This window comes from Scyliorhinus canicula, chromosome 8, assembly GCF_902713615.1.
Source record: "Scyliorhinus canicula chromosome 8, sScyCan1.1, whole genome shotgun sequence".
NCBI classification, from domain to species: domain Eukaryota; kingdom Metazoa; phylum Chordata; class Chondrichthyes; order Carcharhiniformes; family Scyliorhinidae; genus Scyliorhinus; species Scyliorhinus canicula.
In genome coordinates this window covers 189,664,421-189,681,396 of record NC_052153.1, presented here as the reverse complement: position 1 = coordinate 189,681,396, position 16,976 = coordinate 189,664,421, and the positions used below count along the sequence as shown (strand labels likewise).

At 47.9% G+C, this 16,976-nt stretch overlaps 1 protein-coding gene across 2 annotated transcripts in view; it reads left to right on the top strand.

Annotated features, from left to right (window-relative positions):
- The window catches only part of cfap99 (cilia and flagella associated protein 99), a 252,550-nt gene that overhangs the window by 190,420 nt on the left and 45,154 nt on the right, over positions 1 to 16,976 (top strand). For both annotated transcript variants that reach the window (XM_038805891.1, XM_038805892.1), the window contains one exon: positions 6,372 to 6,460. In XM_038805891.1, coding sequence (XP_038661819.1) covers positions 6,372 to 6,460 — 89 coding nt within the window. The remainder of the gene's footprint in view (positions 1 to 6,371; positions 6,461 to 16,976) is intronic.

The following is a 16,976-nucleotide window of genomic DNA, read 5'->3' as shown; positions in this document are numbered from 1 at the left end:
TAAAGATATTATAAACTGGGAAATAGTTTCACCTTTTTCCTGACTACAGAAGTGGAGTCGGAACCTTCCTGCAATTATTCACAGATTAGGCGAGAAATGTCCATTAACTCACTGAAGGGCTTGTGTCCTGGTTTTGCTGGGCTAACAAGATTCTGTAGCAGCATAAATATTTTACGGCTAACTGAGCTGAGAAATGCTGTGACCTTTAGGTCTTCCGGTGTCTGATTAGCTGTTAAAAACAATTGGAATCTTTCTTCATAAGAATTCCATGTTTCATAAACCTCATCAAACATGTTTATGGTGGCCATTTTCCCCACCACTTGTGGATCCCCAAGGTCGACATTTCCACACAGAAAAATGTGAAATTATGCACTTTGGTAGGAAGAATAAAGGAGCTGAATATGATGTAAATGGAGAGAGACTGCAGAAAACTGCAGCATGGAGGGATTTGAGGGTCCTCCTGCATAAATTACAAAAAGCTAGCACGCAAGTTCAGCGGGAAATTGGGAAGGCAAATGGAATGTTAGCCTTTCTTTCAAAGGGAATGGATTATAAAAATAGGGAAGTCCTGCTAAAACGATACAAGGCATTAGTTAGACCACACCTGGAATACTCATAGAATTTACAGTGCAGAAGGAGGCCATTTGGCCCATCGATGCTGCACCGGCTCTTGGAAAGAGCACCCTACCCAAGGTCAACACCCTATCCCCATAACCCCACCTAACACTAAGGGCAATTTTGGTCACTAAGGGCAATTTATCATGGCCAATCCACCTAAACTGCACACCTTTGGACTGTGGGAGGAAACCGGAGCACCTGGAGGAAACCCATGCACATACGGGGAGGATGTGCAGATTCCGCACAGACAGTGACCCAAGCCAGAATCGAACCTGGGACCCTGGAGCTGTGAAGCAATTGTGCTATCCACAATGCTACCGTGCTGCCCCAAATACTCTGAACAGTTTTGGTCTCCTTATCTAAGGAAAGATATACTGGCATTGGAGGCAGTCCAGAGAAGGTTCACGAGGTTGATCCTGGGTTTGGAGGAATTTTCTTATGAGGAGTGGTTGAGTAGGTTGGGCCTGTATTCATTGGAGTTTAGAAGAATGAGAGGCAACCTTATTGAGACATATCAGATTCTCAGGGGGCTTGACAGGGTAGATGCTGAGAGGATGTTTCCCCTTGTGGGAGAGTCTATGACCAGTGGACCAGAGTAAGGGGTTGTCCATTTCAGACAGAGATGAGGAGGAATTTCTTCTCCCAGAGGGTAGTGAATCTGTGGAATTCCTTACCACAAACGACTGTAGAGGCTGGGTCATTAAGTATGTTCAAGGCAGGGATAGACAGATTTTTAATCAGTGAGGGGATCAAGGATTATGGGGATAGTGGAGTTGAGGATTATCAGATCGACCATGATCTCATTGAATGATGGAGTAGACTCGATGGACCGAGCGGCCTACTTCTGCTCCTATATCTTATGGTATGACACAATAATAATAATAATCTTTATTAGTGTCACAAGTAGGCTTACATTAACACTGCAATTAAGTTACTGAGAAAAGCCTCTAGGCGCGACACTCTGGCGCCTGTTCAGGTACACAGAGGGAGAATTCAGAATGTCCAATTCACCTAACAAGCAAGTCTTTCAGGACTTGTGGGAGGAAACCGGAGTACCCGGAGGAAACCCACGCAGACACAGGGAGAACGTGCAGGCTCTGCACAGACAGTGACCCAAGCCGGGAATCGAACTTGGGTCCCTGGAGCTGTGAAGCAACAGTGATAACCACTGTGCTACCGGGAACAATCCTTTGAACAAACAAGCAGGAATTCTTTGCACTTTTTTTGCCAGAGTATATTTTGACTTTTCTCCAGAGTAGTGGCCCGTGCAGAGTCAGCAAACTTTGAAATCCCCGTGCCCCGCAGCCCGTGTAGATTCACCACGTGCACAGTCCCTGTAGCCCTGCCCCCACTCATTTCAACACAAGCAAGTCTTTCCCGACTGTAGGTCTTCTTACTCACAGTTGCTGTCGAAAACTTTTGTTAAACCGTCACATCGGCAGCAGCGTTTCGCCCGACTTCTGTGTGTGTATACGTCTGGTCCCGAGATCTTCCGTTGCTCCTGATGCCATCCCACAGTTAGCCGACAAAATTGTTCTTTCCAATTTTTTTTTCTGCCTCAATTTTCATTACCAGTTTTTTTCACCTGTTACATTTCTTTGTTGGTGTAAAGAAAGAAGGCCTGGAGGTGTCCACACTCTCATTTCTTGTAAAACACGATGAGACGTTTATTAAGGGTGTTGCTCAATCCAATCGAGATGGAGATCTGCCCAAAGCCCACGCAAACACTCTGCTCACATCACTTCACATCAGCTGACACAGAACCAGCAGGAATGTATTCCCAGATACATAACATATACATTATAAAGAATAATTGTCGGTATCAAAGAAGATTTTTGAGCTATAATGTTATCTCTAATTTGGGAGGTGTGATGAGAGATTATATTATTTTTAATTTTAGGGGATTTATTGTGTATTCTTTGAAGCACGCTTGTGGCTGTGTGTATCTGTGTGTCTATGTAAAACTAAGTTAATTATGCTGGGGACTGATTTTCTACAAGGTTTAGGATATAAAAAGAATGGATGTGTGAAGGGCATGCATTTGGAGCAAATATGGCCAAATTGAATTTTCTATAAGTAAGCAAGCATTGGGTAGAAATTTCCACTCAGCGATAAGGAAGGGTTGTTGTTTTCTGTTGTTAAATGTCAAAGGGAAGTAAAGACTTGGAAAAGGACATAAATAAATAAAGCAGGGTTATTAAATTTTATTTGACCTGAAAGTTGGGGCAGTATGGAGAATATGAATAATTTTTATATTCATTGAAAATTTCTAAGAGGAGCTGACGACCATGGAATCAAAATGAAAGAGCAAAAAGAATACTTAAGGAAAGATGTTAAGAGCTTAGGAGAAGGTGGCCATGTGAGATGTTCCTGGAGTGTTGCTCTGTGCTGGGACAGGAGCTGTGAAGAGACAAAGTGAATCAGCCACTCCATAAGACATAGGAGCAGAATTAGGCCACTCGGCCCACCGAGTCTGCTCCACCATTCTATCATGGCTGATATTTTTCTCATCCCCATTCTCTTGCCTTCTCCCCATAACCCCTGATCCCCTTATTAATCAAAAACCTATCTATCTCCGTCTTAAAGACACTCAGTGATTTGGCCTCCACAGCTTCTGCAGCAAAGAGTTCCACAGATTCACCACCCTCTGGCTGAAGAAATTCCTCCTCATCTCTGTTTTGAAGGATCGTCCCTTTAGTCTGAGATGGTGTCCTCTGGTTCTAGTTTTTCCTACAAGTGGGAAACATCCTCTCCACGTCCACTCTATCCAGGCCTTGCAGTATCCTGTAAGTTTCAATAAGATCCTCCCTCATCCTTCTGAACTCCAATGAGTACAGACCAGGAGTCCTCAACAGTTCCTCATGTGACAAGCTCTTCATTCCAGGGATCATTCTTGTGAACCTCCTCTGGACTCTTTCGAAGGCCAGCACATCTTTCCTTAGATATGGGGCCCAAAACTGCTCACAATACTCCAAATTCCCGTACCAGCCTCCCCGGACAGGCGCCGGAATGTGGCGACTAGGGGCTTTTCACAGTAACTTCATTGAAGCCTACTCGTGACAATAAGCAATTTTCATTTTCATTTTTCATTTCAATAGGGGTCTGACCACAGCCTTATACAGCCTCAGAAGTACGTCCCTGGTATTGTATTCTAGCCCTCTCAATATGAATGCTCGCAATGCATTTGCCTTCCTAACTGCCGACTGAACCTGCACGTTAACCTTAAGAGAATCGTGAACAAGGACTCCCAAGTCTTTTTGTGCTTCTGTTTTCCGAAGCATTTCCCCGTTCAGAAAATAGTCTATGCCTCCATTCCTCCTTCCAAAGTGCATCACCTCACACTTTTCCACATCGTATTCCATCTGTCGCTTCTTTCCCATTCTCCTAGCCTGTCCAAGTCCTTCTTGCCATCTGCTTCCTCAATACTACCTGTCCCTCTACAGATCTTTGTGTAATCTGCAAACTTAACAATATGCTTTCAGCTCCTTCTTCCAGATCATCTATGTATATTGTGAAAAGTTGTGGTCCCAGCACCGACCCCTGAGGCACACCACTAGTCACCGGCTGCCATCCTGAATAAGACCCCTTTATCCCCAATCTCTTCCTTCTGCCAGTCAGCCAATCTTCTATCCATGTCAGGATCTTACCCGTAACACCACAAGCTCTTAACATACTTAACAGTCTCCTATGCGGCACCTTGTCGTAGGCCTTCTGGAAATCAAAATAAATCATATCCACTGGTTCTCCTTTGTCTAACTTCCTTGTATCCTCAAAGAACCCTAACAGATTTTTCAGACAAAACCTCCCCTTGATGAAGCCATGCTGACTCAGTCCTATTTTATCATGCACTTCCAAGTACTCCGTGATCTAATCTTTACTGATTGATTCTAAAATCTTTCCAATGACTGAAGTAAGGTTATCCGGCCTATAATTTCCCATCTTCTGCCTCCCTCCCTTCTTAAAGAGCGATGTTGCATTAGCCACTTTACAGTCCTCTGGGACCCTCCCTGTTAAGCCAGCCATCCTATCTGGCGGCTTCACAGCTTGGTATAGCAACTAGACCATAACCAGTTTGGTGTCTGACCGTTTGAACTTCCACAGCAGAGTGGAAGTGAGGAATGAGAGATCAGGTTATCTCTGATTGCAGCTGTGCTTAGAGGATCAGGTTACTGGAATTTTTATAGTTTAAAAAAAGGGACTTTTTCCTAAATGGGTGTTTACTCATGCATCTGACAAAGTGGGGAGTCTTCTTCGGGGAATGTATTGTAAGGGTGTAGTTATTTCACTGTGTAGTTATAATTTTGTGTTTTTAAATTTTCTTTTAATGTTCAAAATCCCAAAAGTATCATTGGAATTTATGGCTTCTGAATTCAATAAACGTATGTTCTCGTGGTCAAAATACAAAAAGGCCAAGTTTCCTTTTGGGATTTGGTTTGTGCAGGAATTAATATCCATCTGCTGGATCATTACAGAGGATAGTTCCAAACAGTGCTCACATAGTATAGATTGACAACAAAATGCTTTTATTGATGCACAAATCAGCCAGCGAGTTCAGGTGATGAAGCGATACACAGTGAGTTGTGGATCTCTAGTACTTACTGGTTGAATTACACCATTCCTCTTTGTACGAATGGCATCACACCTTTAAGCCTACCCAAGAAATGTTTTAAATTGCTGGATTTGCACATTGTTTTCCCATTAAATTTGCCACAGAAAGTTAGGATTTACAATTAGATTCTATGTATGTTTTTAATTACATGATCATTGTTAATGCAGTTAATCCTTCCAGCCCACAAAGGGGAACAATATACATTTTTGATATGCATCATTTCATTTCAACACGCAGCAAATTTTTGTTAGAGTTTAAAAAATTTTAATATTAACATTCCTTAATTTTTAATAACTTTTTCTTATTGTCTCTATTCTCTTTCCGTAAGTCAATCTTTTTCCCCTCCTTTTACATCTGTAATTATCCCACTCTAATTCAGCCTCCTCCACATCATTCTTCAGTTTCTTTCTGTATGCTTAAACTTACTTGCTTCAGGAGATACACTGCAGGTCCCACCATTCACTAAGGTTCCAGGTGCCCCATTAACATGGCCATGCGTTTACCAGTCAGCACCTCAAGCAAGTTTGGGTGTGATGGAACCATCAATTCACTAGACACGTGCTTTAAGATATGAACAGTGGTTTTAATCTACTTACTACAGAGCCAGCCTGTTACCCGTTGAACTCTCGATGAACTGCAGGCTGGCTCTGGACAAGGGTATTTATACAATAGTCAAGGGGGAGGAGTCATGGGCGGAGCCAAGGGTGGAGCCCTGTACAAACTCCTGAGCATTCCCAGAGCTACTCCCCTTAGTGGTCGGATAACGCTACTGCGCTTACAATGGTATTGGTAAATACAGTGTGAATTACTCAGTTACATTCACCACAGGGTGCAAAAGAAATTTGTGCTGAAGGATGCAGGAAGAAGTTTACAAGGTGTCCTGCTTCAAGAAGATTTGGCCCATCTCTGATATCTTTGATCAGTTTACTAACTTGCGATAACTTCCAGTAATTCCTCACATTGTTTTCATGCCTAGATTTGTAGTTAACCAGATAACTCTCTCTCTTTCAATGATGCTAACCATTTGTCAGTCAGAGTTGTCATTGTCGCCATGATATGCACCTGGTAAGCTTTGAACATGGACTAACACAGTGGTGGAGCAAACAATTAATTAAACAGCACACGTATTTTTCTCATCAAACAGATGGAAAATATTCCAATAAAATTGAACACAGCAGCCATCCTGAGGGAAAATGTTCTTTACGAGCGCAGAGTGAAAAAAGAACTTCAAAGGTAGCGCACCTTCAGTGTTCTCTTTGGCTGCTTTTATAATATTGCGTTTAATGGCATTGGAGGTCACCTTGTCAATCTCTCGTTAGCTCTGACCTATCCCTAACCTTCTGTTCTGCTCCACATTCTCCAGCCCCCTCTCCAACTATATAAACCATCACATTTCTACCCCACTTCAGCTCTGAAAAAGACATACAGATTTTAATTCTTTTTCTCCATCCACAGAAGCTGCCACTTTTCCCTGCATTTTTCTGTTTTTCTTTTCAGGTTCATTATTCAACTGGATAACGCTTGGCTGGAAGCCAAACAACCTTCCCCACCCAAGTTTCAATACTTTTATGTCTGGAAAAGAAAAACGCTCACAGAAAAATAATTGAATTATTTTTTTTAATGTCCCCGTGATTTTTCTCCAGTGTTCATACTGGAGATGGATCTTCAATTCCTCAGGACTCCAGGCTAGAGGGTTGGCAATCCTCTTCAGAACACTGAGTTATTGCAAGTCCAAAAGAGTTGCACCACTGCTAAATTAATCTGAATTTCAGCTATGCCCCTTGTCCGTTTCCCTGTCTATTTTGCTGACAGTGTTGATTCTTTGTTCAGATAAAGTTCGGCAGGGACCAGGTGCCCTGCCGTTGTGGAGCAGAAAATGACTACTGCACTAAAGTTCTCATTACATAACATGACATCAAAGATGATCTAAATATGACAAACCACAGTGCACTAGATGTGTATTTATTCAAACATCGTGAGAGAGACTGGTGAGATTTAGATCACAAAGACGCGCAAGGTCCCGGTAGATCTCGTGAGGCTTTCCCAGTGTCGCAAATCTCGCGAGAGGTCTCCGAGTGGGGTGCGATGAAGCTGTTCGATCGCATCTGACGTTGTGAGTGGTTTGTTTTTCAAACAGCAGAATTGCCCTTTTCATCCCTGACTCCCCCACTCAAAAACCCCCTAACAGCTGAGGAGTACTTTAGCCCAGTGTTCTTCAAACTTTTTTTCCAGGGACCTATTTTTACCAACCGACCAACTTTGGCGACCCGCGCCGGCCGACCTGCGCGACCCAGCATTTTCTCTTACCTTTTTTGCTGCTGACAAAAATGGAGGAAATGGTTTTGGGTCCCTTTGGCCCTCGTACATGCTCCTCCAATGGAACCTGTTGGATGAAGGTGAAGCCTTCCGGTGTCGAAAAGTATGGAGTCTCCATCTATCCAAAGTTCTGAATTTTTTTCCTGTAAAATTTTATCAAATAACCCCCCCCTCCCAAACTTGTAAATAAAGATAAAACATAAAATGAGTAAAATTAATGAAAAAAATGAATAAACCGCCCCCCCCCCCCCCCGAACTTGTAAAAAAAATAAAATGAATAAAATAAATGAAAAAAATAAAAATTAAATGAATAAAATAAATGAATAAACGAATAAAAACCACTACAGAACTTGTAAAACAAAAAGCTGCAACCGTTAAAAATAATAGCGGCCGCACTGCGCATGCGTGCCCGATGGATCGACGCGCATGCGCAATGCAGCCGATTTCTTTTTTAACATGTTTGCGGCCGCTTGCAGCCAGCGTTATGAAAAGCCGGCTGCTGTGCGGGGATTTGCGTGATCGGGAGCGCCGTGGACAACAGCTCCACGACCCTCCTGACACCCGCCCGCAACCCACCCACGGGTCACGCCCCCGACTTTGAAGAACACTGCCTTAGCCTGGTCACCTCAACTTTACAGTCATGTTCACAATTCCCCAGCTGCTAGCAATGTTTCAAATACAGGCTGCATCACAAACATAGGTTTCTGGCATCAGTCTTATGTCACACAAGAAACAAGTGCAAAATTGAGCAGCAAATTCACTCATCTTATTCCTGGCACCAGCAAAATTACTTTGCTTTTGTTGTTAGGTTGGCGAGGGATTCAGGTAACCACCTGGGCCTCCAGCCTTGTTATAGAGTGTTATTATTATGCATCTTCTTATTTAAATCCATTACTGATATCATAAGTAAGTGTTGTGATGTCATTAGTTGTTGTTGTTGCCGGTTGTATTCATATTCACTGTCTATTTCTATTCAGTTATTGTTGTTTCAATATTTAACAAACTGCTCTCATTTTTCAGTCCATACTGTATTTTAAACTTCATTATTTTTATATATTAAAGAACATTAACTTTAATATCAATGCGTTTAAACTACCTTTATGTGGTCAAGTTACCACATCTTTCTGGCAACAAGAATAAAAGAAATTGAACTCTCAGCACAAAGTTTTGCTAAGTTTACCGACAGAGGACAAGTTAGCAGTACCGTGGCTTTGCTTGGGCCTTTCAGTGGGTTTGTAGAAGAGAATGAAAACTGGACAGAATAAGTGGAAAGATTGGAACACTTTTTCTTGGAATATGGGATCACAGATGAGGCTCAAGTGCTCAATTCTCCTGAGTTTGTGTGGAGTGAAGACTTATAAGCTTGTGAGAAATTTAGCTACACCACACAAACCAGGGGACACTTCATTTGCAGATTTAGAGACACTCATTCAAAATCACCAAAATTCCATGGTCATTTTCAGAAGATGGGACAGTTGTTAGTTTTGTGGCTGAATTGTGCCAGCTCTCTGAATACTATATATTTGGGGCAGTTTCAGAAGACATGCTTCAGGACAGACCTGTTTGTGGCATTAACAAGGTCAGCATTCAGCGATGTTTGCTGGGAGAAGCCACACTTAAAAAGGCTCTAGAAATTTCTCAGAGCACGGAAATGGCTGCCAACAATGCAAAAGGTGTTCAGAAATCCAATGGTGGCATGCAGACAGGTGTACTGCATCAAGTAGAAAAAGAACCTGCCAGTAAAAGGGTAAAAAAAGTGGATCATTTTAACTGTAGAGGATCACACTATGTGAATCATTGTAAATTTAGGGATATTGTTTGTTACTTGTGCAACAAGAAGGTCATTTAGCGAAGAACTGCCAGGGTACTTAGAGAAAGTCAAAGGCTAAGCAGGGAACTTCAAATGGAAGGAAGCCTCAGTTGATGGCATATCACTTGAAAAGTTCAGACCAGGCAGAGGAGCATTATTATGATATGTTTAATACAAGTGGGGGGCATGCAGAACGTATTTATGCTACAGTGGAGGTCGATGGACAGAATGTCAAGATGGAAGTGGACATAGAAGCCTCTGTAATCACTGGATGGTTACCCATTACTGAGGGGACGAGATCTTGTTTTCAATTCTTGCAGAAGGCAAGACATTTTCAAAACTGGACATGAGCCAAGCCTATCAACAACTCTTGTTAGCGGAAGAGTCGAAGCAGTATGTGACCATCAACATGCATAAAGGGTTGTTCAAGTTTAATCACATGGTTTTCAGCACAATGGTTAGCACTGTTGCTTCACAGCATCAGGGTCCCAGGTTCAATTCCCAGCTTGGGTCACTGTCTGTGCGGAGTCTGCACGTTCTCCCCATGTCTGGGTTTCCTCCGGGTGCTCCGGTTTCCGCCCACAAGTCCTGAAAGACGCGCTGTTAGGTGAATTGAACATTATGAATTCTCCCTCCGTGTACCCAAACAGGTGCCGGAGTGTGGCACCTAGGGGCTTTTCACAGTAACTTAATTGCAGTGTTAATGTGAGCCTACTTGTGACAATAATAAAGATTATTATTTTGGCGTATCCTCTAATCCAATGATCTACCAAAGGATGATGGACAACCTGTTACAAGGCACTCCTCATGTTGCAGACTACTTAGATGATATTTTCATTTCGGGTAAAACTGAGGAGCACCTCAACAACCTGGGCGCAATTTTAAAAAGGTTTTCAGAGGCGGAACTGCGTCTGAAGCAGAGCAAGTGCATTTTGCAGGCACTGAGGGTAGAGTATCTGGACCATAGAATTACTGCATAGGTTTTATATCCTGTGTCACAATATACATCTATGTATATAATGGAGTGCAGACAGGCAGTGATTGATACACAGAATGACCAGTAAGCACACAGAACAGAGCAGCCAATCACCAGACAGGACACTACCACTATAAAGCCAGAGGGCACCAGGTTTCCCGCTCTCTCTGGACCCAGCCACTGAGACAGTCAGTGTTCGTGAGCTAGCCAGTGCAAACACCATGCGGTAGCTAGTAAGTCTTGTCAGGCTAGTACTAGGTCTCCTGTCAAGTCAGTATAGTGTCAACCCACAGTTGAACATGTATATTAGTTAAATAAAATCATGCTGCATCTTATCCAGTGCTGGGGGTCTATCTCTCGCTACACTGCATCAAGTGCAGTCCACATCGACCCAGCCTGTCTAACACATCATCCTGTGGAAGGGAAAGTTTGAGCAATTAAGGAAGTTCCGGAGCCCAGGAAAGTGGCCGAGCTCAGTCATTTTTAGATTTAATAAACTATTGTGGAAAGTTTTGAATTCAATTGAATAGAATTCCTACGGTGCAGGACCTGTCTGTAGTGTTGACTCCACTGTACTTACTTCTGCACAAGGAAAACAAAATGGAAGTGGGAGTCCACGCAGAAGGTAGCTTTCAAATATGCGAAAGCACTGCTGCAATCGACAAATCTGCTCGACCATTTTGATCCAGACAAGGAACTTATTCTGTCATACGATGCATCGCCCGACAGTGTGGGGGAGGTACTTCCTCATGTAATGGAGGATGGGTCCAAAACCCCATTGATTTTGCATGTAGAACGCTGTTAAAGGCTGAAAATTGTATTCACAGCTGGAAAAAGATGATCTAGCTATAGTTTTTCTGTCAAAAGAATCCATCAGTACCTCTATGGTCAATTGTTCACCATGTGTACCGCCCACGAGCCATTGACCTTTTCAGTGAGTCAATATGAATACCTCCCATGACCAAGAATGCAGGGCTGAGTGCTCACATTGTCAGCATATCAGTCAGCATCGTGTACCGTGTGGTGAATGTGATTCACACTATATATAGTAGCCAATATCACTCCATGTATATATGTTCGTTATCTACCCATTGTAAGTGCAGTTGCACTATCCGACCACCAGGGGAGTACATGAGAGTTTGTACTGGGCTCCTCCCTTGGCTCTGCCCAGGACTCCTCCCCCTGGGACCGATGTATAATGATCAGTGCCTTAGAGCCAGCCTGCCAGTTCACCTGAAGTTCAACGATGAATAGGCTGGCTCTATTATAAGTGTATTAAAGCCTCTGTTCAGATCCAACTACACGTGTTCGCTGAATTGATGGTTCCATCATACCGGGCAGGGGAGGACAATGCTAACCTCGACTCCCTTTTACCGGATTCGCCACACCAGGCACAGTGTCCTCCCAAGATGATTTACTCACTCGAGAGACTTGCCCAATCTCCAGTGAGTGATGAACAAATTAAGTAGTGGACGGACAGAGTTCCTATTCTGTCACAAGTTAAAATAATTCTGATACAAGGGTGACCGTCTATCATAGATGATGGTGGGTTGAAGCCTTATGTGAGATGCAAAGACGAGTTAAATGCGCAGGACTGTTGCATATTGTGAGGGTTTGAAAGTGCTCGTTCCACCCCCTGGTCATTCGGAAGTAATAGATGAAATTTATGAGGCTGATCTAGGTGCCGTTCGGGTGAAGCCAGGTGGCCTAATATGGACTAGGATTTGGAGAAAAAAGTGAAATCCTGTTCTTCATGTCAATCTAACCAGAAGATGGTACCACTAGCACCATTAAATCCTCAGGAGTGACCTAATTGTCATTCCAGAATTCATGGGGATTATGCAGGTCCTTTCATGGATCACATTTTTTTAGACATCGCGGATGCACAGACTAAGTGGTTAGAATTATACATCATGAGCAATATTTCAGCTCCCAGTAGCATAGAGAAGCTATACCAAGTCTTTGCAACTCATGGGTCACGGATCCTCTTGTTTCTGATAATGGTACATTTATGAGCGAGTTGTTCCAAGAGTTTATGCAAAGGAATGGAATACGTCAGGTGTGTACCGCGCACACAGACATTGAAGGAAGGATTGAAGAGGATGGCGGGTATTATTCTGCATCTTCTTATTTAAATCCATTACTGATGTTATCAGTAAGTGCTGCAACGTCATTAATTGTTGTTGTTCCCTGTGTATATTTGTATTTTACAGTCATTAATTCTAATTCTATTCTGTTACTGTTATTTTAATGTTTAACAAGATGCTTCTGCTTTTGAGACCATACTTTATTTTATACTTTGTTATTTTCATATATTAAAGAAGATTAACTTTAACATTAACATGTTTTGTCTACCTTTTTGTGGTCAAGTTAGCACAAGCCTCAACTAGAGCTAGCATTCATTGTTTTATCTCCTTGAACAGAAATTCAGAGCATCTAAACATAGGGGGCGCGATTCTCCGATGCCACGCGGCATCGGGAAAGCCGTCGTGAACTCGGCCGAGTTTCACGACGGCGCAAAACGGCCCCGTTCACGATCGATTCTGGCCCCGAAAATGGGCTAGGAGTGGGGCCGCAGGAAACATGGGGGGAGTTACGTATAAAGGCCGTGACGCCCGAATGACACCGCTCCGCGTCGTAAAAGTGCGCAAGCGACGACAACAAGGGAGGGAATGAAAATGTCGGAGCCACGGAGGGCCGACCTGAGGTTCGGTGAGACTGACCTTGAGACCCTCCTCGATGAGGTGGAGCAGCACAGGGGCATCATCCGCCCAAGACAAGGGCATCGCCAACCTTCCAGCGTTGTGCCACGGGCCTGGCGTGAGGTGGGCACGGCAGTCAGTGCTGTGGGGCAGACCCCTCGGTCTGGGGAGCAGTGCCGCAAGAAGCTCCACGACCTCACCAGGGCTGCCAGAGTAAGTGCCACGAGGGTGCCCCCGGGTCACAACCATCCCCCCCCCCCATGTCCCTCATCACCCACCTCCCCCCCGGGCACGAGGGGGAGGGGGGCGAGAGTGAGCGGAGGGTGGTTAACAAAGTTGTCGCAGACCCACATGAGCGCTGCGGCCCCCTGGAGAGATGCCATGGTGTAGCTGCAACTTTCCCCCCAACCTGTGCCAATATCTGAACGCCCTGATGATACCTGCCGAACTGTGATGATCTACCTATGCCCCCCCCCCCAACAGGACAAGACTGCTCACAACAGCCGGGAGCGCAACAGGACCAGAGGGGGTTCACCCATTCTGCACCCCCTGACAGTGTTCGAGCAGAGGGCACTGGACCTTGCTGGGGGATCTGCCACCCGGGAGGTCGCGCAATGCGAGGTTGGAGGTGCAGAACCAAGTGAGCCAACCCTGCAACACCCCCCCCCCCAGCCAATCCTCTGTGCCCTAACACTCTACCCACTGGACCCCCCATGCTCTCTGCCCTCACACTCTACCCACTGGACCCCCCATCCTCTGTGCCCTCACACTCTACCCACTGGACCCCCCATCCTCTGTGCCCTCACACTCTACCCACTGGACCCCCCATCCTCTGTTCCCTCACACTCTACCCACTGGACCCCCCCATCCTCTGTGCCCTCACACTCTGCCCACTGGACCCCCCATCCTCTGTTCCCTCACACTCTACCCACTGGACCCCCCATCCTCTGTGCCCTCACAGTATACCCACTGGACCCCCCATCCTCTGTGCCCTCACACTCTGCCCACTGGACCTCCCATCCTCTGTGCCCTCACACTCTGTCCACTGGACCCCCCATCCTCTGTGCCCTCACACTCTGTCCACTGGACCCCCCATCCTCTGTCCCCTCACACTCTGTCCACTGGACCCCCCATCCTCTGTTCCCTCACACTCTGCCCACTGGAACCCCCATCCTCTGTGCCCTCACACTCTACCCACTGGACCCCCCATCCTCTGTGCCCTCACACTCTACCCACTGGACCCCCCATCCTCTGTGCCCTCACACTCTACCCACCGGACCCCCCATCATCTGTGCCCTCACACTCTACCCACTGGACCATCCAACTTTCGGCCGAGCGTGTCTAACTAACCCCATATTATTCTGATCCCTAGGGCGTGCTGACGAACGTCCAGGGCCGCCTGGTGCCACACACAGGCGCCCATCCGTCACGACCACCGGACCCAGGCCCGCACGCTAGAGGGTGGCAGGAGGTCGGCCAGGAGTGCCATCCTCCAAATCGGGGACTCCTGAGCAGGACGCACAGAGGACGACGACGCAGTCAACAGACTCACCTGACGGAGAACCAGACATGGGCAGCGTGCGCCCTGCGCTGGGATATGACTGGGACCAGGACACTGCTGATTTCTTGACAGACGAGGACCTAGAGCTTGCGGCACTGCTGTCTCCCACATCATCCACCATCCCAAAGACACTCACCTCGGTTGGGCAATTAAGTGATGAGACTCCTGGGTCACGGTCTGGTGTGCACAACACAGCTGAGCACCGCGGTACAGCAGGTGGAGGTCAGAGCAGCCGAGGGGCTGGACGGTCGGAGGGCAGCCCAGGCCCAGCATCCAGCTGGCGGCCAGATGTTTCCCGGGTTCCTGGATTTACTCGACTCACCTGGACAGCCGATGCATTTTGAAACCCAGGGACACAATGACGGGATGAGGGCCGTCTTTCAGCAGCTGCAGACGCAGTTAGAGGAGTTAAACCGCGTCCATGGAGTGGTGCCGCTCATGGCAGCCACCAAGGCCGACACCGCACGGGTGGCGTCCGCGGTCGAGGCAATGGGTGAAACGGTTTCAGCCATGGATCAGGTTATGCAAGACGTTGGGCTTAATGTGCACGCGCCATCCATGGCCCTGGAGAGGGTTGCCGTCTCACAGGCAGCAACGCGCCAGAGGTAACGTGACATTGCCGGCGCACTACGGGCCCTGGCCGAGTCTCACCAGGTCATGGCACAGTCCCAGCAGGCCATGGCACAGTCCCAGCAGTCAGTCACGGAGAGCATCGACCGCCTGACGCACGTGCTGGATGGCGTCGCGCACTCACAGGTTGAGGTTGCACAGTCACTGGCGGGAATGTCTCACTCCCTGGACTCCGTCTCAGCGAACCTTCGGACCTTGGTCGATATGGTTGCAGCCCTGCAGGACTGGCAGCGCCAGGTGTCGGTGGGGCGACGGGGCACCTCCCCGCTCGCACTTCCGTCCCACAGTGAGGCCCGGGGGCCACCGGGCTCCCCGAGGGAGGAGGAGGTTCTGGGGTCTGTCCCATTACCTCCATCATGGGACGTCCCTGAACGCTCGGCCTCCCCCGTCCCATCCCTGGTGCATCGGGTGGGCAGCGGGCAGAGCAGGGTGGCACAACGTCATCCGAAACGCCCGCGGGGCAGCCTGGCCCATCAAGGCAGAGTCACCCCAGGAAACGAGTGCCGACAGGGAGACATGTCGCGGGGCGTGATTCTCAGCAGTCCGTCTCCACTCCTGCTGTACCATCCGGGGATTCACTTAGACGTAGTGGTAGGGCCGGTAAGGCAATGAAGAGGGACACAGAGTAACTTGGCACGGGTGAAGGGCACAGTTTAGTTGTAGGGGCTAGGGCATCTGTACTTAATAATCACCATTAAACTCACTGTTGCACCTAACATGTAAGACTGTGATTTTTCCGTTGCCACGGGGATCGTGATGGTGACCGAGTGTCGCTGGGGTTGACGAGCGGTGAAACTTCGGTGCCGGATGTGCCGTCCCTCCCCCCCCCCCCCCACCCCTCCCACAGCTAGCTCACGCGGGCACTTGATAGAGTGTCCCTGACGAACTCAGCGACCACCGAGATGGATAGTTCAGCTATTGCCATGAGTCAGACTTTGTCTAACGATTCTGAGCTCACAGCTCATCGCAGAGGGGGCTGTCATCATTCAACATGGCACTGATCACACCCGCTGACACAGCCATCAATGTCGTGCCATACCGTTGTGCCGCAGTGGTAAGGGTGATCTCGAAGTGGGGCAGTGTACACGGAGCGGGGTGCGGAGGGGGGGGGGGAGTGGTGGGAGTTGTGTGCTGTCCGTCTGCACGACTGGCAATGCAGGTGTTAGTGGTAGTGTTCAGCAATGCCGTTGCACGCTATCCTCGCCGGAGCCGTCGGGCAGCCTCCTGGACATTACCAGCACCCGGGTCGTGTCTGTGTGCTACGCCCGATGCACCACCAACCTCCTCCACCTCCGCCTCCTCCTCCTCCGTCTCCGTGTTGGCACCCAGCGCCGGCCCTAGGGTTGCTGGCGCCCCGGGCAAGCTGAACTTCGGCGCCCTTCCGGGGGGGGGGGGGGTCGGGTCCGGTCGGGTCGGGGGGTCGGGTCCGGTCGGGTCGGGGGTCGGGTCGGGGGTCGGGTCGGGGGTCGGGGGGTTGGGTTGGGGGTCGGATCGGGGGTCGGGGGGGGGTCGGGTCTGGGGGGGTCGGGTCGGGGGGGGTCGGGTCGGGTCGGGGGGGTCGGGTCGGTGGGGGTCGGGTGGGGGTCGGGTAGGGGGGGCGGGTCGGGGGGGTCGGGGGGGGTCGGGTCGGGTCGGGGGGGGTCGGGTCGGGTTGGGGGGGGTCGGGTCGGGTCTGGGGGGGGGTCGGGTCGGGTCGAGGGGGGTCAGGTCGGGGGGGGTCGGGTCGGGTCGGGTCGGGTCTGGTCGGGTCGAGG